Here is a 26,677-nt window from a genome sequence, read left to right as displayed (position 1 = left end):
GCAAACTCCTAAATATTTGTTATTTTTAACATAGGTTCTACCAGCATGGAGAGATTCATATTCCATAGAGCTCAATTTGCAGTTGAAATTCATACAATCTATTGAGAATACTTTAAGGTAAATACCTCTATAATAAATGGTCAGAATGAACTCTTAATGTTAGGGTTCTACATATTAAACCTAACTTAGTACATCTCCTAGATTATGAAGTGCCCTGGTGACTGTATAAATAATGATGTCTTGTTTACACATTTTTAAGTGTTTGAGCTCAGAATGAAAAAAAAACTGGAGATACTTCAGAATATTTTTCAGTAACAGGTACTGTGAAAGTATACTAATTTTCATGGATTAGGGAAGAAATAAAAGTTCGTGGATTATTGAATTCTTGGTTTTGTTGTTTTCCTTTTTCATATAACCTTGGTTCCTTTGATTATTCTTTCAGTGTACACTTCAATGGAAATCTACTTTTCTTTGGGAACCAAATTTTGTGATTTGGCCTACCCACGAAAACCACAAAAACTGGTACCCCACGATCAATAATACTTTCACAGTATTTGATTAATTAAAAAATCTTTTAAAACTTTTCACCACTATAACTTATCCATCTTGGTCACCTCAATTTTAACTCTCCATTAACACTCAGAAAAGATTGTCAAAATTATTTTCAATGTTTAATAAGCAAATCCACAATTATAGGAATAAAATCTGTTTTAAAGGGGTTCATCACCATATAAATGAAACCAACTCAATAGCTAAGTGAAGCCTGAACAGTATCAAGTAAAGTGGTAAGTGATTTGGTTCTTCATACAACAATGAACTCCTCCAAAACTTCTTTTAATCCTTATCATTAAACATTTTGTAAATTAAACATTTTCAACTCTGAAGCAGTTTATTTCTCATTGAATAAATGTACTATTTTACATTATTTCTCATTTGAATAAATGGACTATGTTACAGACTCATAAATTCATACACAACAAATGAACAGAATAGTTATCATGTAACCATAAATACTGGAATTTATACTAAAATATAATACTCACCACTAATACTTCTATCTATGTAATTTGGTTCAAGCTCATCAATGCCTGTAAAATATAAACCACATCACCATTATATACTGGCCATATTAAAATAGTTGCCCCTAATAACAAAAGAACATTTTGATTACGAACCAATCTTTAATATTTTGACACGCATTAGAAATTAAATAATAAGGAATGTTTAAAATTTTTGAACAGCTTATACTCAATAACCTGGTTTTGGCCAGTTTACACTTTCATAAACCGTTAAAAAAATTGAATAATTTCTCAAATACCTTGTGGTGTATGCCGTATATCATATAACTTAACAGATGAACTGTCTCTGTATAAAACACCAAGAAAGCCATTCCTGAAAAATAGTAAAATTACCACATTTTTTTCTTTTCAATGAAATGTATGTTTTTCTATACATTAACTTAGCTACACTTGACAATAAGTGTGAAGTATTTCCATGTTTTTGAACTGCAACACATTATCCTTATTTCAATCATTTACATCTGCACAAAAATGAATGTCTTCAAAACAGATATGTATTTAAACTAGCTAGACAGATATCATATGCATTACCTTAATTTTAGAGGTTGCAAACTAAATTTAAATGATTTTAATAAAGAATTCTATAGTTTAGCTGAGAAAATTTCCCTATATATGGGCATAATTATTTCTTTTGCCAAACAACTAAAGGTAGGGGTATATAAAGCACTAACCTTGTAGGACACCATCTAAGTTTTACAATGTTCTTTGGCTCTTGTAAAGTTAAAATCTAAGATATTGTTAAGGAATCATACATACAAGTTTTGAAACAAGATCATTTGCAAAAGCAAATTAATTGGCAATTGTGAAGAGGATTGACCTTACTAATCCCTGTTTTTTATTTGTTTTGTGGGAATTCTAACAATTCTTCTTTTGATTGTTTGCTTGGTTGTAGACAAACATTATGCATTTCACTAATCAAACAGAACCTACTACACCTAAGTCAGAAATCCTGTAGCAGATTTTTTTATTTGCTATCTCACAGAAACAACAGTGTGAAGGTAACTATGTCATCCTTTTCAAACACATTAGCCAAATCCTGAGCCAACCAGTCATCATTCTTTCTTCTAGATGCCACATGTTTGGTGAAGAAACAGTGACTAACGATTTAAAAATCATTGGTAAGGCCCCCACACTCTAGGGAAGCAAGCTACCGCAAGACCACTGAGGCAGTGTTCTTTTTAAAGCATTTTGAATAAAATATTATTTACATGAATCATAAGCAGGTACCCTAAGTTAAGGGACAAAACTCTTACAAATCATTGGAACATATTCAGCAATTTATATCAATCTCATGTAAGTATCAAAGTAACTTGGACTGATTTCATTCTGTTTCAAATGAAAGCTTGAAAGGCTTTGGTGAAATTGAATATGATACAAACATATCACCGATTTCAAAGAGTTATGTCCCTTACCCTAGGTCTACCTCCTTAAAGTCATTTTTATTTCAATTCATCAAACTATTGTACTAATTCAGGTGGAAAAAAATTGAAATGCGAGTGACATACAAGTATTTAATTCTATGTATTCTGACAGCTGCACAGAAATTACTCAAATTTAGAAAAAATTAGTTTCTTTTATAAAAATTATAGCAAAATGTAAGTTCAAGGCTTGCGAGATTAGAAGTGAATTTCAAACCCTGGTATAAAACCACACTGATAACAGTCATAACCCTGGTATAGTATCATAGTGATATCCGTCATAACCCTGGTATAGTATCATACTGATATCAGTCATAACCCTGGTATAATACCAAACTGATATCAGTCATAACCCTGGTAAAATACCATACTGATATCAGTCATACCCTTAGTATAATACTATACTGATATCAGTCATAACCCTGGTATAATACCATACTGATATCTGTCATACCCTTGGTATAATACCATACTGATATCAATCAAAACCCTGGGAAAATACCATCCTGATATCAGTCATAACCCTTGGTATAACACCATACTGATATCAGTCATAACCCTTGGTATAACACCATACTGATATCAGTCATAACCCTGGTATAATACCATACTGATATCAGTCATAACCCTGGTATAGTATCAAACTGATATCAGTCATACCCTTGGTATAACACCATACTGATATCAGTCATAACCCTGGTATAATACCATACTGATATCAGTCATAACCTTTGGTATAATACCATACTGATATCAGTCATAACCCTTGGTATAACACCATACTGATATCAGTCATAACCCTTGGTATAATACCATACTGATATCAGTCATAACCCTGGTATAGTATCAAACTGATATCAGTCATACCCTTGGTATAACACCATACTGATATCAGTCATAACCCTGGTATAATACCATACTGATATCAGTCATAACCCTGGTATAATACCATACTGATATCAGTCATAACCCTTGGTATAACACCATACTGATATCAGTCATAACCCTGGTATAATACCATACCGATATCAGTCATAACCCTGGTATAATACCATATTGATATCAGTCATAACCCTTGGTAAATACCATACTGATATCAATCAAAACCCTGGGAAAATACCATCCTGATATCAGTCATAACCCTTGGTATAATACCATACTGATATCAGTCATAACCCTTGGTATAATACCATACTGATATCAGTCATAACCCTTGGTATAATACCATATTGATATCAGTCATAACCCTTGGTATAATACCATCCTGATATCAGTCATAACCCTGGTATAATATCATCCTGATATCAGTCATAACCCTGGTATAATACCATACTGATATCAATCATAACCCTGGGAAAATACCATACTGATATCAGTCATACCCTTGGTATAATACCATACTGATATCAGTCATAACCTTTGGTATAATACCATATTGATATCAGTCATAACCCTTGGTATAATACCATACTGATATCAGTCATACCCTTGGTATAATACCATATTGATATCAGTCATAACCCTGGTATAATACCATATTGATATCAGTCATAACCCTTGGTATAATACCATACTGATATCAGTCATACCCTTTGGTATAATACCATACTGATATCAGTCATAACCCTTGGTATAATACCATACTGATATCAGTCATACCCTTGGTATAATACCATACTGATATCAGTCATAACCCTGGTATAATACCATATTGATATCAGTCATAACCCTTGGTATAATACCATACTGATATCAGTCATAACTCTGGTATAATACCATACTGATATCAGTCATAACCCTGGTATAATACCATACTGATATCAGTCATAACCCTGGTATAATACCATACTGATATCAGTCATAACCCTTGGTATAATACCATACTGATATCAGTCATACCCTTTGGTATAATACCATACTGATATCAGTCATAACCCTTGGTATAATACCATACTGATATCAGTCATACCCTTGGTATAATACCATACTGATATCAGTCATAACCCTGGTATAATACCATACTGATATCAGTCATACCCTTGGTATAATACCATACTGATATCAGTCATAACCCTGGTATAATACCATACTGATATCAGTCATAACCCTTGGTATAATACCATCCTGATATCAGTCATAACCCTGGTATAATACCATATTGATATCAGTCATAACCTTTGGTATAATACCATACTGATATTAGTCATAAAGGATACTGGCTTATCAAAATGTCTGGTATCCCAAACTGAAACATTATTCTGTAAAAAAATTAAAACAGTTACATCAGGTAAAGCATAGACAATACAATATATTAAAAAAATTATGAAATTCAAACAAAATACTTAGACGTGATTTCATTTAAAAGTCATACACAGGCATTGATTTGAATTGTCTTAACACAAATATTTAGGTATATTTATAAGACCTTTCAAACTATTTCTAGTTTCCTTAGGAATACTTTGTAAGTCAAGATGAATTTTGCCAATTTGAAGAGTCTTTGCAGTAAAATTTTAATCAATATAAAAGAAAATGGTCAAGTCATAAACAGGGAAGAAAATTTCAATTAATTTAAAGACTAAGCTATAAAGGATCAGATACACATTTAACCCTAAAAACATAATCATAAATTTGAAATTCACTAAATAACAAAGTCACAAATAATTAAAGAAAACATGACAATCATCAAATATCTTTCTGACTTAGGAGATACAAAGTCATTTGCTCAAGGTATCACCCACCACTGCTGAAGTCCAGCATGCTTACACTTACATGAATTATGCCACCAATCATCCCCAAACAAGGCTATGGCAATGGGCTTGTATCTCATGAATTATGCCACCAATCATCCCCAAATAAGGCAATGGGAATGGGCTTGTATCTCATAAATTTTGCACATAATTTGTTTTTCTCATTTTGAATTTGAAAAGATGATGTGCATCACTGATTTACTGTAGAAAATTCCATGTTTAACAAGTTTCTATTTTTTTTTAAATAAATGTATAGCCAGTAAGATTAGAGCAAGTGTATTACCTCATGATAGGAAGCCAATCTATGAAGATCTTTTGGGTCTGTAGACACGCCATTTATCAGCTTGGTAGTGGTGGACAGCTTTGGGTCTTTAGCATCTAAAATGATAAGGTTTTACTTTGAAGGCAGAATTTGTTACAACAGAACCTTTTCATGTTAACAGTTGAGAAATTAATGATCATTTGTGATATATACTATTGCCAGGAAGGGCTTGGGTAGAACAAGAGAATTTTCCTTGTGAAAGTGTACATTAAACTTGATCACAAAATATCCTGCAGTTAACATGAAAGGGTCTATTACTTGTAGATAAAAGTACCATAAATGTGAAATTATAGTTCTATTCCTGTGAGATGAATTTCTAAAATATGCCTCTACTTTCCAACTTAAATGTTGTAGCACAAAGCAGATAGAATGCCAATTGGTTGATCTGTCAAGGTAGATGACATGTGTATATATAACAAGAAGCTCCCTGGAGCCTGAATTGCTCACCTGGTTAAATTTTTGCCTTTTATGGGAAATAACTCTAACAAGGAGTTGTCAGACAATTTTGACTCCATTTGATTCATTGGACACATTTGTAAGCCTTATAGTAAGGATCATTTCAGCAATTGAAAGTTATTGGCTAAACCTGACAGATTTGGAGGTTTATTATGTTCTATTATTAGAAATGGCAGTCATGTTTTTTCAGCGATCAAAAATCAGTTATTTCGTTAAGAATACCCTATAAAACAAAAAATGCCAACATTCATTGAATTTTGCAGAATAGTTTCTGAGAAGCAGATTTTTTAAAGTAATAACATCAAAAACAGCAAAAAACGTCCAAAAAGGGCAGTAACTCCAACAAGGGTCAACAAATTTTCACTAAAATTTAACCACAGATAGATCTCTTCATGCTGAATAATTTTACTGCAGTCAGATTTTGGTTAAACCTAACTGTTTTGGAGATATATACAAAAATCTGCTATCTAACCTCTATGTTCTATTTTTAGTAACAGCGGCCACCCTTTATAACAGATCAAAAATCCAAACCATCATTTTGTTAAGGATACCCTTTAAAACAAAAATACCACCTTTCATTAAATTCTGTAAAGTAGTTTCTCAGGAGAAGATTTTTTAAAATAATAACATTAAAAACAGCAAAAAACATCCAAAAAGGGCAATAAGTCCAACATGGGCCAACAGATTTTCACCAAATTTTGTCCACAGATAGATCTCATCATGCTTAACACTTTTCATCCGGTCAGAATTTGGCTAAACCTAACAGTTTAGGATATATATATATATACGAAAAACTACTTTCTGACTCCTATGATCTATTTTTAGTAAAGGCAGCCATGTTTTTCCACGGATCAAAAATCCCCACACCATTTCAATGCATGATACCCTAAGGAAAATTCATACCAAGCTTGGTTTCAATTGGTCAAGTAATTTCAGAGGAGAAGAGTTTTGAAAGAAATAGCATTCAAAATAGCAAAAAAACTTTGAAAATTTTTAGTAATGACGTCCATGTTTTTCGACAGATCAAAAATCCCCACATCAGCTCTATGCACAATACCCCAAGGAACATTCAAAGTAACTTTGGTTCCAATTGGTCATGTGGTGTGAGAGGAGAAGAGTTTTGAAAGAAATAGCATTCAAAATAGCAAAAAACGTTGAAAAGGGCAATAACTCCAACATGGCTTAACATATCAAAATGAAAATTTGACCACGAACAGATCTCATCATGCTAAACACTTTTATCCGTGTCAGAATTTGGCTAAACCTAACAGTTTAGGAGATATATGCGAAAAACTACTGTCTGACCCCTATGTTCTATTTTTCAGTAATGGTGGCCATGTTTTTCGACAGATCAAGAATCCCCACATCAGTTCTATGCACAATACCCCAAGGAACATTCAAAGTAACTTTGTTTCCAATTGGTCATGTGGTGTGAGAGGAGAAGAGTTTTGAAAGAAATAGCATTCAAAATAGCAAAAAAATTTTGAAAAAGGGCAATAACTCCAACATGACTTAACATATCAAAATGAAAATTTGACATCAGACAGATCTCATCATGCTAAACACTTTTATTCTGTCAAATTTGGCTAACCCTAAGGGTAGATAAATGTGAAAAAACTATTGTCTGACCCATTTGTTCTATTTTTAGTAACAGCTGCCATGTTTTTTGACGGATCAAAAATCCCAACACCAGTTCTATGCACAATACCCCAAAGAACATTCAAAGTAAGCTTGGTTCCAATTGGTCGAGTGGTGTCAGAGGAGAAGAGTTTTGAAAGAAATAACATTCAAAATAGCAAAAACCGTTGAAAAAGGGCAATAACTCCAACACGGCATAATAGATTAGAATGAAAATTTAACTGCAGATAGATCTCATCATGCTGAACACTCCCCCCCCCACCCACTCTCAGAATTTGGCTAAACCTAACAGATTTGGAGATATATGCGAAAAACTACTGTCTGTCCCCTATGTTCTATTTTTAAAAACGGCGGCCATGTTTTTCGACGGATCAAAAATCTCCACATCAGTTCTATGCAGGATACCCCAAGGAACATTCATACCAAGTTTGGTTTCAATTCGTCAAGTAGTTTCAGAGGAGAAGAGTTTTGAAAGAAATAAAAATGAGTACCTTGCAAAATATAAGTATTCTCACAATAAGTCTCACCTCTAAGGTCATATATTCTTAGATGTCTGTTGTTCATACCACATACAAACAGTCTGCTGTCCTTGTGGAACCAGTTGAATGATGCAGTCATATCACCATAGTTACCTGTACAATTATTATAACAGTGGTACATCATTCAAACTTGCCATTAACAATTACATTTATATTTCTAAGAACGGTTTAGAATGTACCTACTAATACATGGAATCTATGGGCATTACTAGGGTTAAACTTTACCCATTTCTAAGAAGGGTTTATCAACTGATGATAATTCACTAGTGTTAAAACTTTACCTATCTCTATGAAGGGTTTATAGACCGACAGTGATTCACTAGTGTTGAAACTTTACCTATCTCTTCAAAGGGTTTATAGACTGATTGTGATTCACTATAATTAAAACTTTACCTATCTCTACGAAGGGTTTATAGACTGACTGTGATTCACTAGTATTAGAGCTATATCTCTGTCGTTCATAATCTCCACTAGACTTTATATTCCATATTAGTATACAGCTATCATTCCTGGACTTTTCTAGTCCCTCTGCTATCTGGAAAAAAATAAAATAAATGTCTGAATTTTTATACATAGTTGTTGTAAATAACATGAGTTGTTTCTGAGTATTGTACAATTGAAAGAAACAAATATGAATGGAATATAGAAAGCTTCACCTAGCACAGCATGATGATACAACCCCAGCCAGTTGAACTCTTTTCACTTGGTGCAAGTGTGCAAACATCATTAGTTTTTGACACACTTAAACAAAGGGACCTACAGTTCATTATAGAAACGAACCACTGTTTTGGATACAATATTGCACAATATTTTGAAATTAAATTAAAGTAAAAAGTTCTGCTTTCATAGACCATTTTGTACCCAAAACTGTGAAAGTACTGTTGTTCCTGGGGTACCAATTTTTGTGGTCTTCATGGATAGGCTAAACCACGAAATTTGGTTCCCAACTAAAAGGAAATTTCCATTGTTGTGTATACTGAAAATCTCAAAACCACAAATTAAAGAATCCAGGAATTTAAGTTTCTTCCCTAATCCAAGAAAACTAGTATCAATGAATTAGAGTACTTTCACAATAATCCCAAAAATAATTAATGATAGAGAAAAATTGCTAGCATACTTCTCAAAGGAAAAGGAACAACATATACATAGAAATCATTTAAATCTGATGAAAATAAAAAAAAAAATAAAAAAAATAGACGACTTTGACCCCATGTAATTAAAAAATGGTGAGAAATATTTCAATAGTGATTGGAAAAATACAGGTAGTGATTTCTGTAAGGAATTCATTGAAATTTTTTCTTCAAAATGGACCAGAAAAAAAAATTTGATTTTTAGGTGTGGCCTTAGTTTGGCCCCCTGTAGACTGAAAATGTTAAACACTATTTAACATCTGTCAACTATTCTTAAAACAGAATTATAAAAAAAACTTTTTAATCTAAAAAAAGAACTTCATAATTGATTGAGAAATAAATCTTCTACACCAATTTTGTACGGACTTCCTTATCTGCAAAAATTTTGCCTGAAAAGTTAATTCACAATTGTTAAGTAGAGACTTGCAGGTAAAATGCAATGCTCAAGGTCATCCAGAAATTGCCTCTCATGAAGGCTGACCATGGGTTTTGACCTTTAAACCTAAAAATCAATGTTCCTTCTTGTCAGTAAAACTTCAGTCAGTGAAAGTTCCTTCAAATCTGTTACACTAAAACAAACTGAAGTTATGTTGTTGGAAGCCAATCTGACAGGAGGACAGAATTATACAGCCCCCTCTCTATCCCAGAGCAAAGCAGGAAGTTATAACACTTACCAAGTTTGTATCAACATGATTCCATAACACATAAATACAATGCCTCTGATGTTTTGGTACTGCAAGAAATTAAGTACAGTTTAAATTTGTTTAACTATTTACTTTTAATTCAGAAATTATTTCATTTTTTTTTATTTTAGCGACTCATTCATATGGAATTTCTAACATTATTAGAGTCTTATTTTTTTTCAAAACTGCAAATATTAAAAGGGCTATTCAGCATAAATTACAAAATCATAATAATTTCTGAATTTACATGTACATGTATATCCAGACCAATCGAAATGTGCTGGACCGTTGGACCTGTGAGACAACATTTTCTAGGTGCCAGAAACAATAAAATGTACATGTAGATGGTATTATTGACAAGTTGACTTCCCTTGGGAAGTAAAAGTGCCTTTGTCATTGATAATGCCCTTGCCTGCAGCTCACTGCATTATCAATATTTCAGACAATATCACCGTCTCTGAAACAATTATAGTGTAAACAGTTGAGCTCATTTAAAAAGATTTTTTTTTCTTTCCTAAATACTTGTTGCTTCTGTTTTGCTGATAATTTATTTTATCTCACTTTATAAAACATTGAAACTGGTCATTATCATAATTTCTATTTGACTTATAAAAAGAAAATTCTTACCAAATTCTCTATCTACAAGATCACTTCTTGTTGTTCTATCACGTGCATGGTCCAAACTTATCAAAAAATAAATAAGAAATATAAGACACTTTTTTAAAAATATTCTACAAATCTTGATAAATATAGACAGATCCAGGGGAAATCCCCTCCTTTATGAAATTGAAACTTTTATTCAAAAAATGTTAGAACATTGAAAAATGCTCAGAAAGCAATATGTACATCTGTAAATATAATCAAACAAATTTGTTACTGTGGAAGCATTGTTGTTTGTGTGTTACTGATTTTCATGGTTTTTGTAGGTTAGGAAAACCATGAAATTTGGTTACCGACGAAAAGGAAATTTCCATTCATTTGTATGATAGAGTTGTCAAATCCACAGAGTCAAGAATCAATGAACTGATGCTTTTTACATAAACCACAAAAATTGATACCCACAAATAAAAGTACTTGCACAGAATATAGCTTTGAATTACAAATACAAAGGGAAATGATGCTTGTTTTTTTCATACATCTTTGGGGGGAAATCTGAAACCCCCCACCCCACAGTTGTACATGGCGATGTCTGGATCAACCAGTGAAGAATATAAATTAATTAAATTCTGATATACCTTACTTTTCATCAAAATGTACCAAAAGTGATATATAATAAGTGTCATAGAACTTTAAAAAAAAACACAAATGCTAATGTTTTTACTTACATATATTATTGGAATATTGAGTACATATAAATACAAAATGACAGTTGTTTTAATTTTAGTCATGACAATCTGAAATTGTTGATGAAATTTTAATATTACATGTACTTAAAAAGACTTATAATATCTATACCTAGTGAACAATTCTGTTTTTTTTTCATATTTAGCAGTATTCCTCTGATTGTTTTTATTATTCTTCACCTCAGGACATTAAAGAGTAATCAGGGGAACCAAGGTTATAAAAGGTCAAAAGAATGTAATCCAGGGACAAAGACCAGACATGAAAAACAGACATACACAACAAAGAACATAAAATAACTAAAATCATACATACAAAGTAATAAAAGCAAATGAGCAACTCAGACTCCACCAAAAACTGGGAGCACTGACCAGGTGCACCAGTAGGGTAAAATATTATCACATATACCCTTCATTTTAAACGCCATTAGAGTCTCTGATACACACCTCTTCAGCTGTAATTTTCCATTCAACAAACCACAAGCAATTATATCACCATTGTCAGCTTTTGGACACCACTCTACTGTCTATGAAATAAACCATATTTTTATACTCAGCAATACTAAATCTATATGTTCTGAAATTCTAATTCTTAAAATTTGGTTTAACGAACTCTACAGCAGGCTCAAACAAAATGATTTCTATTCAAAATATCTTATAGACCTGTTTTACTTTATTTTCATTATAAAGATGTAGAATATCCCAAGCTGCATCATATTTAATATTAAGGTTCATGTATAGAGTATCTCAATCGGTATATTTTCCATAGCTGCATAATTTTGTATTAAATAAAGACATTCTTTTATATCCCCAAATTTCATATTAAGATAGGAACTCAAAATTTGTATGTTTTTATTATTGCAGATGTTACCTTGTTTGTTACATATATAATAAATGGATAACTACTGAATTTATAGTGTTTTTATATGTACTACCTTCAGCAAGTTGACTTCTAGATGCTCTCCATGTGGAACAGCTATTGTATTTTCTGACAGAATTTTTCCTTAAAAATAAACCACTATAAGTATCACTATCAACATACTATCCATAAAACAAAATACATACGTTCAAAGTTGTCAAGTTTTAATTTGTTTTATCAACAGAACATCATTCAAGTTAAAGTAAAACTTAAATAAGAATAAGACTTGTTTATTTTGAGCATGCTACAAAATGTATAGTACATATTTTTTTCTAATTTATATTGATATGCAAGAAAAGTCAGCCTTTTATTGCATAGATCAACTGATTGAATGTTGTTGTCAAACTCAAACTGATTAAACAGAATATAGGCAACCCTGAACAGCATTGTAAGATAGGATTTGATGCTGTCTTACTCATTTGAATTATTGCAAATTTTTAATTCATTGTAGTAAGGCCACATGCAAATTTTCTGGAAATTTTGAAAGTATGTGTACCATACTCTATATATGTTAGTATATGCAGAGAACTGGTATTCCATGTGAATAGAGAGTCAAAAGGATCACTTTCAGATATTCAAAGAGGAGTTATAAACCATACATATACTGTGAAATTACTTTAATTTGTGGATACCAATTTTTTTGGATCAGGGAAGATACACAAGTGTGTGGATTCTTGAATTCATGGTTTTGAGGTTTTCAGTAAACACATCAATGGGAATCTCTTTTACTTGTGAACCAAATGTTGTAGTCTGGCTCAACCAAGAAAACCACGAAAATTGGTACCCCACAAGTAATAGTACTTTCACAGTATTAACTTGTATGATATATTTCCTTTAAAAAAAAAGTTAAGATGGCGAGAATATACACAATACCTTGCAGTCCATGAGAACCAGTCTTGTGTTCATTTTTTATAACGTTATATAGATGAATCTTGGTTCCACAGTGACTCAAAAACTGATTTTCATTGACAGGTGACCACAGTACTTTGGTGATACTCATATTTTCAATTTGACATTCAAAACATCTTCAAGTTCTGTAAAATAGTTGCATATAAGTTATTTCATTTTTAAAAGCCATAAAGTTGAATAATTACATAAACTGTTACCATACATTTCTTGTGACTTAGAGATATGTTGAAGTGTACATTACATGTATGTATCACAATCTGATATAGGTCTCCAAAAAAATTTGCAAGATGACAGAAAATGGGTGTTTGGTAAATTTTCTCCAACTCCCACAGTATCATGATGTCACAACCAAACATCTTTCCTTCCTATAATTTCAAAGGTACATGTATCTGGCCTAGGTGCCACAAAACTTTAAAAATACTGAACATGTGAAACATAGCAGCAATTGATTCAAACACAACAATCACATATTAATTGCAATATATTTTTTCTAGTATGCATAGGATAGGATAGGATAGAAGCTTATATACATATAAATGTATTGATACTCAATAGTTATAAAAAAATGAGCCCATATTTGTCGAAAGGTAATGATGAACTTTAAATGAGGGTAGAGAGAACAGCACATGAAAGCTGTTCTCTGAGGATCATGTCTAATGATGTTGAATAGACAACTGAAATAGGCAATCGATTTCATTGATTGATTCTATGATAGTGAACAATGAAAAACTGTAAGAATCTTTGGATCTGAAAGTTTTCTGGTTTTTGAGTCTAGTGTAATTAATATTATGCTGGATGGAATAGCAACAGGTTGATGTGTGATCTTATACATCATAACTAAGCATATGTGCAATCTTTGTTCTGCTACATGTGTTACTTTTTTTCCTGTATCAAGATGACTTTGTAATTTATGGCAGTCACTCTGTGATTTAATAGGCATGTACTGTTAAAGAGTAATCAAAGGAATCAAGATTCTAGTGGAAATCAAAAGAATGTAATCCAGGGACAAAGACCAAACATGGAAAACAGACAATCGTAACAAAGAACATAAAGTTACTAAAATAATACATACAATGTAATAGAAGTAAATGAACAACTCTGACTCCACTAAAAACTGAGAGCATGGACCAGGTGCAGCGATAGGGTAAGCATCCTCTGTTTTCTAGAAACACTGACCGACTTACTCATAAAAAGTCAAGTCCACTGTAGACGAAAAAGGAAAGGAAAACTATGACAAATTGAACAAATCAGTTTCCATGGTGCAGATGGATACATCGTAATAATTTTAATGAGTTCATGATGACAACCATAAAACTTCTGTAGTGATGACTTCAATCTTGTATCAACATACTTGTAACCCTGTTCCAGAAGCCCAATTGTAAGAAGTCTTGTGCGATACAAAAAGTCTGCATAGTTACGGCAAGCTCTGGCATAACGTATGAGTTGTGATATGATAACTCCATACGCAGGTGCTGAAGGAATGTTGACACAGATAAAAGGAAAGTTGACAATTATGAATGAAAAGTCATCACATTTGTCGTAAGATTGGTCATTAGTTTTTCTTTACCATCGATCTCTAAGTGTAAGTCAAGATATGAGGCTAACTTCACAGTGTCTGTAGTATCCTTTATCTCAAGTTCTTTATGGTAGATGCCATGTATCAAATTCCTGAAACTAGGATTGTTTAAAGATAATATGTCATCAATATAGAGGAACCTGAGATCAAAGGATCTAGATAAACGATATTCTTTCTTTCTGATTTGATCAACTATAAAGTTAGCCTCATAAGAGTAAAGGAATAGGTCAGCAAGTAGAGGAGCACAATTTGTTCCCACTGGAATGCCAACCTTTTGTTGAAAAAAAGTCCAACACACAGGACCAATATGTTGTCGCTAAAAAAATTCCAGCATTTTGAAAACATCTCCTTTATAATTAGAAGATGATTTTGAATTATTTTTTTAAAAGTATGAGGAATCTCTACTGAGAACTATTTATTTGTATCTAGTTGGACCATCTTTTTCTGAGAAACAACGATGTATAATATTTTTAATTTGGGTTTTTAACGGAGTATGGGGAACAGAAGTATACATTGTTGAAAAATCATAGGTTTTAATTTTATTATATTCTGATAATAATCTAGAATTGAGGGTCTCCAGAAGATCTTTCAAATTTTTCATGTTAAATTAAATAAATCTTTGAGTAAATATAAAACTGTAATAGACGTTATTATTTAAAAATAAATATATCAATATATTCAAATTCATCCTCTTACAGGTTGCAACTTTCTCATGTTATATACTCGGTATTTTGTGGTACTCCAGGGATGACACAGTGACTGAGATAATAATTTTGAAAATTGTCAATTTCTAATGATCTTCAGGATCTCTAATATTCTTTGTAAAAAAATTATTTTGAGGGAAATTGCCAGCTGGAATGTTGTAAATGGAGCATTACCCCCTTAAATTCCAATAACTAGGTGACAGTGACACTATTTTAAGTCACTTACCATTCACTGATCAGGACAACCATTTCAGTACAATAAGAAGAAATGTCAAGATGCAGATAAAAATGTTGCCAGATATTCCTTACAACTTAATTTGTAGATAAATAAAATGCCAGTAAGAAACTTAATCAGATACTTTAAAATAATTTATGATAATAAGATCATTTGACATTTGAGTGTTGGTAACCTTGTATAATTAGTAATTGTATTTTCGAGCATTTACAATTTAAGAAATTTTGACCTTTTTCAAAGCAGGCTTTAATTATGCAAAAAAAAAAACCAAAAACAATTAATAACATCAAGGAATTAAATGAAGACGGCACAGTTGAAACATGTCACGCTTGTATGATAATTATGTACAAAATCAACCTTGTTACTTTCATTACTTTCTTTGCAAAATTAAAAAGGAAAGTAGATTACCTCCCTTGGAAAATGTTGTCGTAAAAAAACTTAAAAGGTAATAAGAAATTTTCTGCAATTAACAGGTGCTAGCTTTTTCACAATATTATGTTGCATAGATTAAGTGGCATTAAATTCTTTTTAAACCAGATTGCTTTTCTAATTGCATACCGAAGAAATTGTTTGTCGTAAAGCACCTGGCATTTCCGGCGTCATGTTTCTGTGGCAGCGGATTCGAGTTAAAAAATGTTTTAAGTTGAATCTAGATGGAGAAAAACATTACACAATGTACAGAATTGCTGTATGAAAAGTTTTCTAGTATTATCCTTGGACAAGAAATGGCTTCTAATACGAGAAATCCAAAAGAGATAAGAGATATGGTGTCTGAAAGTAACAAGGTAAATTCCCATTTCCAAACTCCAGTAAATTACTGATATGGAGTAGCCTCTTTAAGCTTCATTATGCACAAGTTTCTTTAAATTTTATATATTTATTTACCCTAAGGAGCAGCTCTATCCATATTCTTTTAGCTTTAGCAAGTTTACAAGACTCCTTCTTTCCGGCAAGATACCAATCTGGAACAGTTTGCCTCAACATCTTGTAAATGCTGATTGACCTGATTTCCAGGAAACCCACAGGATAAGGAAACTCAAATTCTGCTTGAAGTTTTTAGTGAAAATAGCCAACCTTCCATTATACGTTGTTGATTTTTTAACTTTAGTTTAGTGGCGTGTTAATGTCCATAACTGGCATGCCGCATAAGCAATAAGGATCAATAATATTTAATCAAAATAAAAGACTTAAAAGTTGACAGTCAGTTATTGATTAAATACTGATTAGAATAAGGACTATACTTACTAATGATTAAGACAGATACAGATAATAATGTACTCCAAATTTCCTCTGACCCTGCAACTCTCCTCTTTTTTATAGGGATATTGATATGCTGGGTTGGGGGTCAGAACGATGTGCCATACAAAAAGTTTTTAAAATTGTTTCTGCTCCATTCCGTTTCAAAGGTAACAAGCTCAACCTACTCTCTATTACGGTTCAAAATGTCTACAAAACAGGGTCTTTCATGGAAAATGATCGAAACTTCAATAAAAACTATAATTTTTGCTGCAAACATGGTATCAGCATACAGGAAAATGATTCCGGAATCAAAGAAGGTAGGTGTGACATGCACAATTTCAACTTGAAAGTCGTTACAAGCGGTTGAAGGGCGGTATTCCGCAGTACTGCTGAATCTCCAACTTTTTGTATGGCACATCATTCTGACCCCAACCCGACATATCAATATCAATATAAAAAAGAGGAGGATTGCAGGGTCAGAGGAAATTTGGATTAATAATATTGATATAAAAGTGAAATTGACTTGGTAATGAGCATTATAAAACTGTAAAAATTAAAACAGCTAAAAGTAAATTTCACAGAGTATCACAACTGAACAAGTAGGCTAGAAGCCTTTTGTACTTTGATAAAAAATAAAAATCACTATTTCATATAGACTGAAATTTTTCCATAAAAAATTGTTGACTTGATTTTTAAAATTATATTTTTTTGAACAACTTTTAACACTTCATGGTAGTGAGATCCAATCCTTAATGATATTGTAGAAAAATAGAAGTTGATTCACACCCTATTTATTGGTATTAAAAAATTCATATTACTAGATCTCTTATTAATAGATAGAAATAATTATAAATGTTACAGTAATACATGATTAAGTCTTAGCTGTTTGACTCCATTACAAATATTCATTCTTTTGATTACCGCTATAACCTTGGTTCCCTTGATTATTCTTTAAGCCTAATTTTTCAAGTTCAATATATATTCAATATATGTTGTACAGTTTTGGAAATAAAAAGTCTAATCAAGGATTTTTACAGTTTACTTTGAAAATCCTTAGTCTAATTCATAATTTCTACAGATTCCAGAAATATAACATTTCTCCTCCGGTGGGTTATTTTACAGAAATAAGCACTCGGGGGTGTAACCTGTAGAAGTTATTTTATGAAATAAATTTATTCACTTATATTTGATTGCTTGAAACAGTTATATTTAGGTCTGTATTTTACAGCAAGAGTTCTCTCCCTTGAAATCTTATCAGTTATGTTTGTTTTTCTAAATTTTAACACTAAGGACAATACCCATGATACTTGATTCATCCTTTCTCAAAAATTAAGTCATTGCAAAGGCTTAATGAAGTGCTTCAAAATGGTAATGTTATTGATTAATTAATTATATGAATAAAGTCTGGAATAGATAAGGGCACAATAAACCTACTATAGACACTAATTTTAATTGTTTTATTTATGACTTTAGGTGTCAATCAACATAGTAAGTACATGTACCTTGGCATCTGAAGAAAAATTTGTCTTGGCTTTGAAAATTGGGATAAAATTACATACATTTTTTCACAATAATTGTTATAATAAGTTATTACCAGTAAATACATTTTTGTATACCTGAAATAAATGTTATTTAAAAAACAACTGGAACAGGTTTCACCCTTGACGGTTAAACATACATGTACATTGTATGGCTAAACAAATGCAAATCAGATTTTTGACACAACTGACAGCATTTTCTTATCTTAGAAAAGCTACATTTTGTATGATCAGAGCTATAATTTCTGTTTAGGAAGGGCAAGGTACTTGTGGTGGAACACTTCAACAGCAATGAGAAATTTCATCCAAATTTTTGTAAACTTTTTAAATAGATAAGACTTAAATGTTTCGAAAAGATTAATTTATTTTTTACTGATATGTTATCTTTATCTGTACAAATGGAAATTTTTAATGTAAATTGATTAACACATTTAAGTTGAATAGATAGACACCATTACATATATTTATTAAAGTACATGTAAACACAGAAAAGTACAAACACATTTTCTAAGGATAAATTTTTATTTGTATTTATATAAACATTTACATGTACATGTAGACCAAGACATGCATTGGAAAGTTCAGTGTAAGTCATGAATGTCATTTGTGGATGTTTAAGGAGGTAGACCTAGGGTAAGGGACATAACTCATGAAATCAGTGATATGTTTGTATCATATTCAATTTCACCAAAGCCTATCAAGCTTTAATTTGACACAGAATGAAATCAATCTAAGTTTCTCTTTGATGCTTACATAACATTAGTGTAAAATGCTGAATACAAACGTTCCAATGATTTGTAAGAGTTTTGTCCCTTACCGTAGGTCTACCTCCTTAAAGGTAATTTTCAGTGATTTTTTAACTAATTTTCATTTTTGTGATGTTCCTGAACCTGATATGAATGAAAGTGTATAATCTTTTATAAATGTCTGATTACTTAAATTATAAAATATAACAATCTACTTCTTGCATGCATACAGTCTTTACATGTTTTAATTTATTTATAATGTGTTTTATAATAAAGCTGATGAAATGATTTCCAAAATATGTTAAGTATGTCTACATTGTATATATGGCACTTGATCTGTGCTTCTTGTTTCACTTTTCATAGCTTTGTAAACCAAAATAATTTTTTTGTAAGAACACACTGTGTACTGGATTACATTTTGTAGGAAAAGCCTAATGAACCAATTGAGAAATGTTTGTTTGCACCCAACTCTTTTAAAAAATGTGTGAAGAGCATAAACTGATTTGAAGTGACATTAAAAGTTGAGATGGTTTGCTTGCCTACATTGTACTTCTTCTATGTGGTGTTCTTGTCAAATTTCTGATGATAACTCTTAATTACTTTCAGGACATGTCAGACATGCAAAGAAATCTTAGTAAACTTAAATCACTGTCAGAAGATGACAAGACAGAAAATGCCATGTTAAGATCTCGAATTGATGAACAGTCACAGCTTATCATGATTTTAAAACAAAGAGCTGATGATGTTTCTAAGAAATCAAATACTCTTGAGAAAATAAACAGAGAAATGATAGAATTTCGTGAGAATGCTCAGGAAATGCTGGATGGTGAAATTAGAAAATATAATATGTTGAATGCACGTTTTGACGATTTAGCATCAAATCACCAAGAACTTATTAAGATAAAAGATGAATACAAACGTTCTAATCAGGAATTACGAGCTGAAAATTCTAAATTAAGGGATGACAATGAAAGACTCTTTTCTGGTGCTTTATTAGAAAAAGATCAGCAAATATCAGATTTAGATAGAAAATTAGTTCTGTCCAAAGAACAGTACAGTCTTCTTGAACAGAAATACAGGTATAGCTTTGAGGAGAGTGTATGGGTATTTCAAATACATTGTACATAGCTAATGTACATAGCTAATATATTAGAAGTTCTGTTGTGAGTATACAATATAGGATATGCTTTAAATTAAATGAATTAAAGGGTAACCAAGATACATAAGGAGATAAGAATTACTAGTAAAAATACAAGTACAATGCTATGACAGAAATAAGATATACCAGTAGTATCAGTAAATGTCCATTACCATTACTGACTGAGGTTGAAATGCATTTATATTAAATTTAAAAATAAAAGCTATTTGAAACTATAAAAACTATTTTAGAATGCAGAAATTGTTATTTTAAGTAATTTTTTAAAAAATTCAACTGACACAGGAATTACAGCATAATTCTATATAAAAGAACAAATGACAGATTCTAGAGGTAAAGGAAACATTTTTTTTTATATTCAAGTTGATTAACCATAGAATATTACTTTTACTTTCAGACAAATGCAGCAAGAAATGAGAGCAAAAGAAGAAAGTTTACGAATGGAAATAAAAAGTCTTCAAGATAACTATAAAACAGAAGTGAAAGCTCTACAGAGCAAGTTACAAGACACAGAAGAAAGGCTAAAAGGTGCTCATAGATGGCAGTCTGTAGAGTTAGAAAAAAATTCGTTAAGCTTATATCAAGGCAAATGAAAATGAAATGGTGTTTATTTGTCCTTGAATATTTATTAGCACTCAAATTAAAAAAATGTTCAAGGACTTTATAATATATTTGTGAGTGACTTGGTCTATTTTTACACTTATGTATTCCTTTAAAAAATTTAATCCAGAAAATTCTTGTAAATTGTAGATCACTAATATATACATCACATGTGTATTTTCATCAGTGGGTTAGGCTGGTACATGAGTATCACTGCCATTTGTTTACATTGGTTAAGAAAGTAGTAAGATCAATGTCATTTAAAAAAAGATAAACAACTTTAAATATCTGCAGCTTGAAGCCTTCTTAACCATATTATCTAGTATGCAAATCATGTCAGAATTATATAGCTTTACTGAATTCTGAGGAGGTATTTGTCTTTAAGAAATCAATTACCTGAACTCTCTAATGAACAACAAAACTACTTGTTAAAGGAGATAATTCAGTTCCAAGAAATTTTAGCAGATTAAAAATTTCTTTGAAACTGTAAGATGGGTTTCAGAAAAAAAATATTCTGAAAATAATATTATTTCAGCTTTGCCCAAATTATCAATAGAGATTTCAAAGTATGTTCATAGAAAAAAATATTAATGTTTCTATGCAGGTGCTAACTACAAGTTACAGTCCCAGATAGAAGGGAGGAAGAACATGGATGTTGAGTCACAGGCTAAAATACAACAATTAACCAAAGAAAAAGATGAACTCTTAGATCTTGCCATGCAGAGAGGTAAAATTGTCCAGGTATGCTGTAATAGCTTTGTAGCCTTGTTAATGCTCATGGATGCACAATCTTTTTGTTTGTACATGTGTGTAGACCAAAGAAATGATAAACAGATTCACTAAAGCACATGATGCACCTGTACACCCAGGTTTTTGATAGAGTGATGAGTGGTTGGCTTGGAGTCAGAATGTGTCCAAGTGGGATGACATGCCTACTTGCCGGCTTTTGCTCAGTGAGCTAGCACAATAAAGATCCAGCTCAGTGTGTTGGACTAGTACAAAGCAGGGTCGGTTTGATTGATCAATCAATGCATCAATCAATGCATCAAATATCTGCTGTAGAGTATTAAATAATTATCAGTTGATCAATCCTCCCATTTTACAGTGCTCAAAATTCCATATCTGTAGAAATGAAATATTGGAAAAGAATGAAAATGAAGGAAATTCCATCTTAGAGTGGTACCTGAAAATAGAGGATGACAGAATAATCTTTATGTTTGATCTGAAATTTGATGTGCCAGTGGTTTTGTTTTCTTTGTGTATCCAGTTTCTTGATTCACTTAATCTCGAAAATGAATAGAAATTTTACCCAACACCGTCTATGTTAAACTCATCAGACCATAGACCATTTCCAGAATCCAGTAAAAATAGCACTTAAAAGGTCTGGAAATTAATCTCAAAGATTGTAACAAATGCCAACATTTTTTTTTAGTTAGTAGTACTATTATAAAGTACTGATCAGTAAAACCTTGTCCAGTCCATTGAAAAAATAAAGGTTTTCGGCAGACCAAATGTCAAGTGAAAAATTGGAAGTTGCACAAAAATTGCACTGAGGGTCTCAAAATATTTTTGCTAATTTCAGTCAATTTCTCTGTCTCCCGTTCAGAGTAAAAATTAAATGTCACCGGTAACTCTTCCCTGTCACAATCATCACATAGTAATTTTTTTGTTGTAGTTTTATCAAATATTTCATGGAATATTAATGAGCAGCAGACCTATTTACATTGTTTTTTTTTACTTAATTATTGCAGAGGGAACAAACTGAAAATAAGAAGTTACAAAAAAGAATAGAAGAAATGGAAAAATCTGTACAGGCCATGGAGGAAAAATTTGAGTGAGTAGAATTGAATTTTTTCATAATAAGTTGTTTAGGGTTTCTTTTGAAACATTTAAAATATGGTTTCCCTACAGACAGCAATCAGTATGTTTTAACTGCAACTGTGCAGGACAATCAATTTTTTAGCTCACCTGGCCATAGGCCATGTGAGCTATTGCTATCACTTGGCGTCCGTCACCACTGTGGTTGTCGTTGTTAACAATTTTTCAAAACTCTTCTCCTCTGACACCACTTGACTAATTGGAACCAAACTTGGTTTGAATGTTCCTTGGGGTATCATGCATAGAACTGATGTCGGGATTTTTGAACCATCGAAAAACATGGCCGCCATTACTAAAAATAGAACATAGGGGTCAGACAGAACTTTTTCGCATATATCTCCAAAACTGTTAAGTTTAATCAAATTCTGACATGATGAGATCTATCTGTGGTCAAATTTTCATTTTGATATGTTAAGCCATGTTGGAGTTATTGCCCTTTTTTGACATTTTTTTTGCTATTCTGAATGTTATTTCTTTCAAAAATCTTCTCTTCTGACACCACTTGACCAATTGAAACCAAACTTGGTATGAATGTTCCTTGGGGTATCCTGCATAGAACTGATGTGGGGATATTTGATCCATCGAAAAACATGGCTGCTGTTACTAAAAATAGAACATAGACAATAGTTTTTCACAAGTATCTCCAAAACCGTTAGGTTTAGCAAAATTATTTCTATGGCTGAAATGACCCTTTTTATAAGGCCTTCAAAAGTCTTCAGGGATCAAAGTTGTCAGGTGACTCCTGTAAGACTTATTGCCCTTGAAAGATAATAATATGACAGTTTTTTTTGGGTTTTTTTTTACAGTTTTCAGCCAATATCTTTAGAACTATAAAAGAAAGAAACTTTCTATCACTGAAATGATCCTTATGATAGTCCTACCAACATCGTCTTGAGTCAAAATTGTTGGACAACTCCTTGTTAAATTTATTGCCCTTGAAAGACAAACTTTAACCAGGTGAGTGATTCAGGCTCCTGGTTTTGTTATTCTACAATTATTTGAGAAAAAGTGTATGAATCCTTACAAAAAAAATGTAAATGTACTGCAATAATTCAAATCACAAAAAGAAGGTTTGAACAGATGATAAATGATAAAAAAAACATATTTGGACCTTTTGAAACTGGATTAAGATTTTTCTTTCTTAATGTATATCAATATGTGATTAATTAGGTAAAAAATATTGTGAAACCCTACAATCAGGCTTATCTTTGCTTTTTGTTCACATTTATTTTGAATGTAATAATTTTTGGAAGTGAACTGTAGTACAAATTATTTTCTCAGGAGAGAAGCGGCAGCAGTAAATGCTAACTTACAAGTCAGAAGATTGAGGGATGAAGCTGCTGATGCTGGCTCTAAATACTCAGAAATTGTTAAAGTAAGCTCCATATTCAGTGGTCTGTGCTAGTAGATTGTGGTACTTTATATCATACAAAATAAAGCGATGGACTAAATCCAATGCATGTTCCTTTATTTTTAGGGCTTAATGTCTCAGAACTTTAAATGAAGAGACTGAAAACAATGAAAAACCAAAGATTTCTTTTCATCAAGTACAAAAAAAAATTAAAAATCCCACAAAGCATTTTTGAGTTTTCTTAAGATATGTTGATGGTCTAAGATCAAAATACCTTGTATTAGTTGCTTTTAAAGTATTTTCCTATGTACATTGTAGTGCAAATATCCTTAAAGCCAATCCAGGACCGAAATGGCTGAAGCCTGTATTGAGAATAATCTTGTTATAGCTCAATTGACCATTATCACTGTTGTTTTTACAGGAATATGAAGCCTACAAGAAACATTCACAGACTCTGCTACAGAGAGAGAAAGACATTAATGAAAGACTTAAACACTTAGCTGGATAATCTATAAATAGAACTAAAGTGGAATCTGTCTTTTACAACACCTGGGTATTCCAGAACGCTGTATTATAAATACTACTGTAATTTCTCCTGTAAACTGGAAAATAATTACAAACTCTCCTTCAAAATCTACTTTTACAGTCTAAAATTAGCAATATTTGGTTAATCGTATCATTATTTTCTTAAAGAAAATATTTGCTATAGGTTTATTTCATATTAAAGGTCAAACTGCCAAAATAGCTCAAATACAATTGCAGGGAAAATTCTAGTTTTATTTTGATCTAAGGTGTTTGTTAGACATGTTCCAGGCATAGGTTCAAACTCTGTAGTAATTAATTGGTAAGAGTAAATAACCAAAATATTATCACAAGTGCAGAAGAGCACCTAGATTTAATGGGTGTACGGAAATTGTTCCTTACACAAGTAAAATCCTCAAGCATTTTTGGCCAAATGATCATATTTTGGTTATTCATGATAACCGGTTAATTATTTTTAACATGAATTTTAAATTCTGTGATTGGCGGATTAATATCAAAGTTTCGGTAGGAGAAAGTCTGAGAGTGAAATTACAGAAATTCATTTCGGTGTGAATTATCAAAATTAGTTACATGGGAACATTTGATAAAACTCTGCTATCTATTTAATAAATTCAGAAATAATTGTGATGTCTTTAATTTCCCAAAATTTGCAACAAGGTTGATATTTCTGTAATTTAAACCCTCATTTAAATTTTTTATTGAATTTAGCAGGATATAGCAAAAAAATGAAAAAAATAAGGTTCAAACAGTATCTATGCATCTTAAACTTTCTGAATTTATACTATTCTTTAGTGCTTTATATTAGCTGTAATGGGGGAAACATTTTAGAAATGTTATATTTGGCTTCAAAGAGCGAGCCTTGGGCATATCTTTACTCCTAGAAGTTATGTTTGGTTTTGGGACTGTGTGTCTGTTATTTGTCTGTCACATTTTGCTTTGAAACATTTTTTGAAATTTTTTTTCTGAAACCTTAGTTGTGGTGTACCTGACACTGTAATGTATGGTATCACATTTTTAGGAAATTTGGATTTCAGGATTAGATTGATTAAAAATTTTTATCTTTGTTTTGTAAAAGCAGAAATTTTTTGTTGAGGCTTAAATTTCTCTTATTATTTGGAAAATAATTTTCCATGAAATTTAAACCCCAACACAAAACTTAACCTAAATAATATATTCTCAATGTCAGTACCTTGATAATTAATCGCCATGAAATTTTAGCCCCATTGAATAAAATAAATGTTTCTACAGTATTCTTTGTTACTATTTTGACCATCTAGACATTGTTGTCATGTTGATTTTTTTGTTACTGATGTTTTTGTATCTATTAGCCAAATTAAATTGCATGAAGGTAAGAGTTTGTTTTTAATCTGATTTCAATTGTTCATTGATTTTTTTGACATTTGAAAAGGCTACTTGTAGGTCATAACATAAATATTTTTGTTTTATTGATATTGGTCAAAGGTTTATAAAATGTGCAATTTCATAAGTTTATCAGTCCAAAGAATATACATGTATAAGGTATGCTGAATCTTTTTAAAGGAAAATGTATGTTCAAGCTCTTTTCAGCTGACTTGGCATCCTTCGTTTTCGTCGTTAACAATTTTTCAAAAAACTCTTCTCCTCTGACACCACAATTGGAACCAAACTTGGTATGAGAGTTCCTTGGGGTATCCTGCATAGAACTGATGTGGGGATTTTTGATCAGTCGAAGAACATGGCCACCGTTACTTAAAATAGAACATAGGGGTCAGACAGTAGTTTTTCACATATGTCTCCAAAACCGTTAGGTTTAATAAATTCTGACATGGGATAAAAGTGTTCAGCATGATGAGATCTATCTGCGGTCAAATTTTCATTTTGATTCGTTAAGCCATGTTGGAGTTTTTCAATGATTTTTGCCATTTTGAATGTTATTTCTTTCAAAAATCTTC

General features: G+C 31.6%; 2 protein-coding genes across 4 annotated transcripts in view; one reads left to right on the top strand and one right to left on the bottom strand.

The window, feature by feature from the left end:
• LOC148603594 (GATOR2 complex protein MIOS-A-like) overlaps nt 1-16,110 on the bottom strand; it is a 36,207-nt gene extending 20,097 nt beyond the window's left edge. The window contains exons 1-14 of one of the 3 annotated variants that reach the window (XM_088553510.1): nt 16,053-16,067; nt 15,687-15,771; nt 13,145-13,305; nt 12,288-12,355; nt 11,800-11,879; nt 10,640-10,695; nt 10,004-10,062; nt 8,593-8,734; nt 8,188-8,292; nt 5,528-5,622; nt 4,714-4,755; nt 1,751-1,806; nt 1,319-1,392; nt 1,044-1,088 (exon numbers count right to left, since the gene is read on the bottom strand). In XM_088553510.1, the coding sequence (XP_088409636.1) occupies nt 1,044-1,088; nt 1,319-1,392; nt 1,751-1,806; nt 4,714-4,755; nt 5,528-5,622; nt 8,188-8,292; nt 8,593-8,734; nt 10,004-10,062; nt 10,640-10,695; nt 11,800-11,879; nt 12,288-12,355; nt 13,145-13,271 (949 nt within the window). In that variant the 5' untranslated portion in view covers nt 13,272-13,305; nt 15,687-15,771; nt 16,053-16,067. Of the gene's footprint in view, nt 1-1,043; nt 1,089-1,318; nt 1,393-1,750; nt 1,807-4,713; nt 4,756-5,527; nt 5,623-8,187; nt 8,293-8,592; nt 8,735-10,003; nt 10,063-10,639; nt 10,696-11,799; nt 11,880-12,287; nt 12,356-13,144; nt 13,306-15,686; nt 16,014-16,052 lie in introns of those variants that run through there. The other 2 variants (XM_088553508.1, XM_088553509.1) reach the window with 2 other exon arrangements.
• A 171-nt stretch (nt 16,111-16,281) lies between these two features.
• Nucleotides 16,282-26,098, top strand: LOC148603593 (coiled-coil domain-containing protein 89-like). The gene is made up of 7 exons (XM_088554029.1): nt 16,282-16,480; nt 19,825-20,297; nt 20,772-20,902; nt 21,579-21,715; nt 22,726-22,808; nt 24,134-24,227; nt 24,625-26,098. The coding sequence occupies exons 1-7, from the start codon at nt 16,349-16,351 to the stop codon at nt 24,709-24,711; spliced, it is 1,137 nt and encodes a 378-aa protein (XP_088410155.1). The 5' UTR covers nt 16,282-16,348; the 3' UTR covers nt 24,712-26,098.
• The last annotated feature ends 579 nt before the right edge of the window (nt 26,099-26,677 follow it).

Source organism: Perna viridis, chromosome 11 (genome assembly GCF_037379345.1).
Source record: "Perna viridis isolate PV_CMFRI_1.1 ecotype Kerala chromosome 11, ASM3737934v1, whole genome shotgun sequence".
In the NCBI taxonomy this organism is placed as follows: domain Eukaryota; kingdom Metazoa; phylum Mollusca; class Bivalvia; order Mytilida; family Mytilidae; genus Perna; species Perna viridis.
Note: the sequence above shows the minus strand (reverse complement) of the source record. Positions and strands in the feature narration are given on the sequence as shown.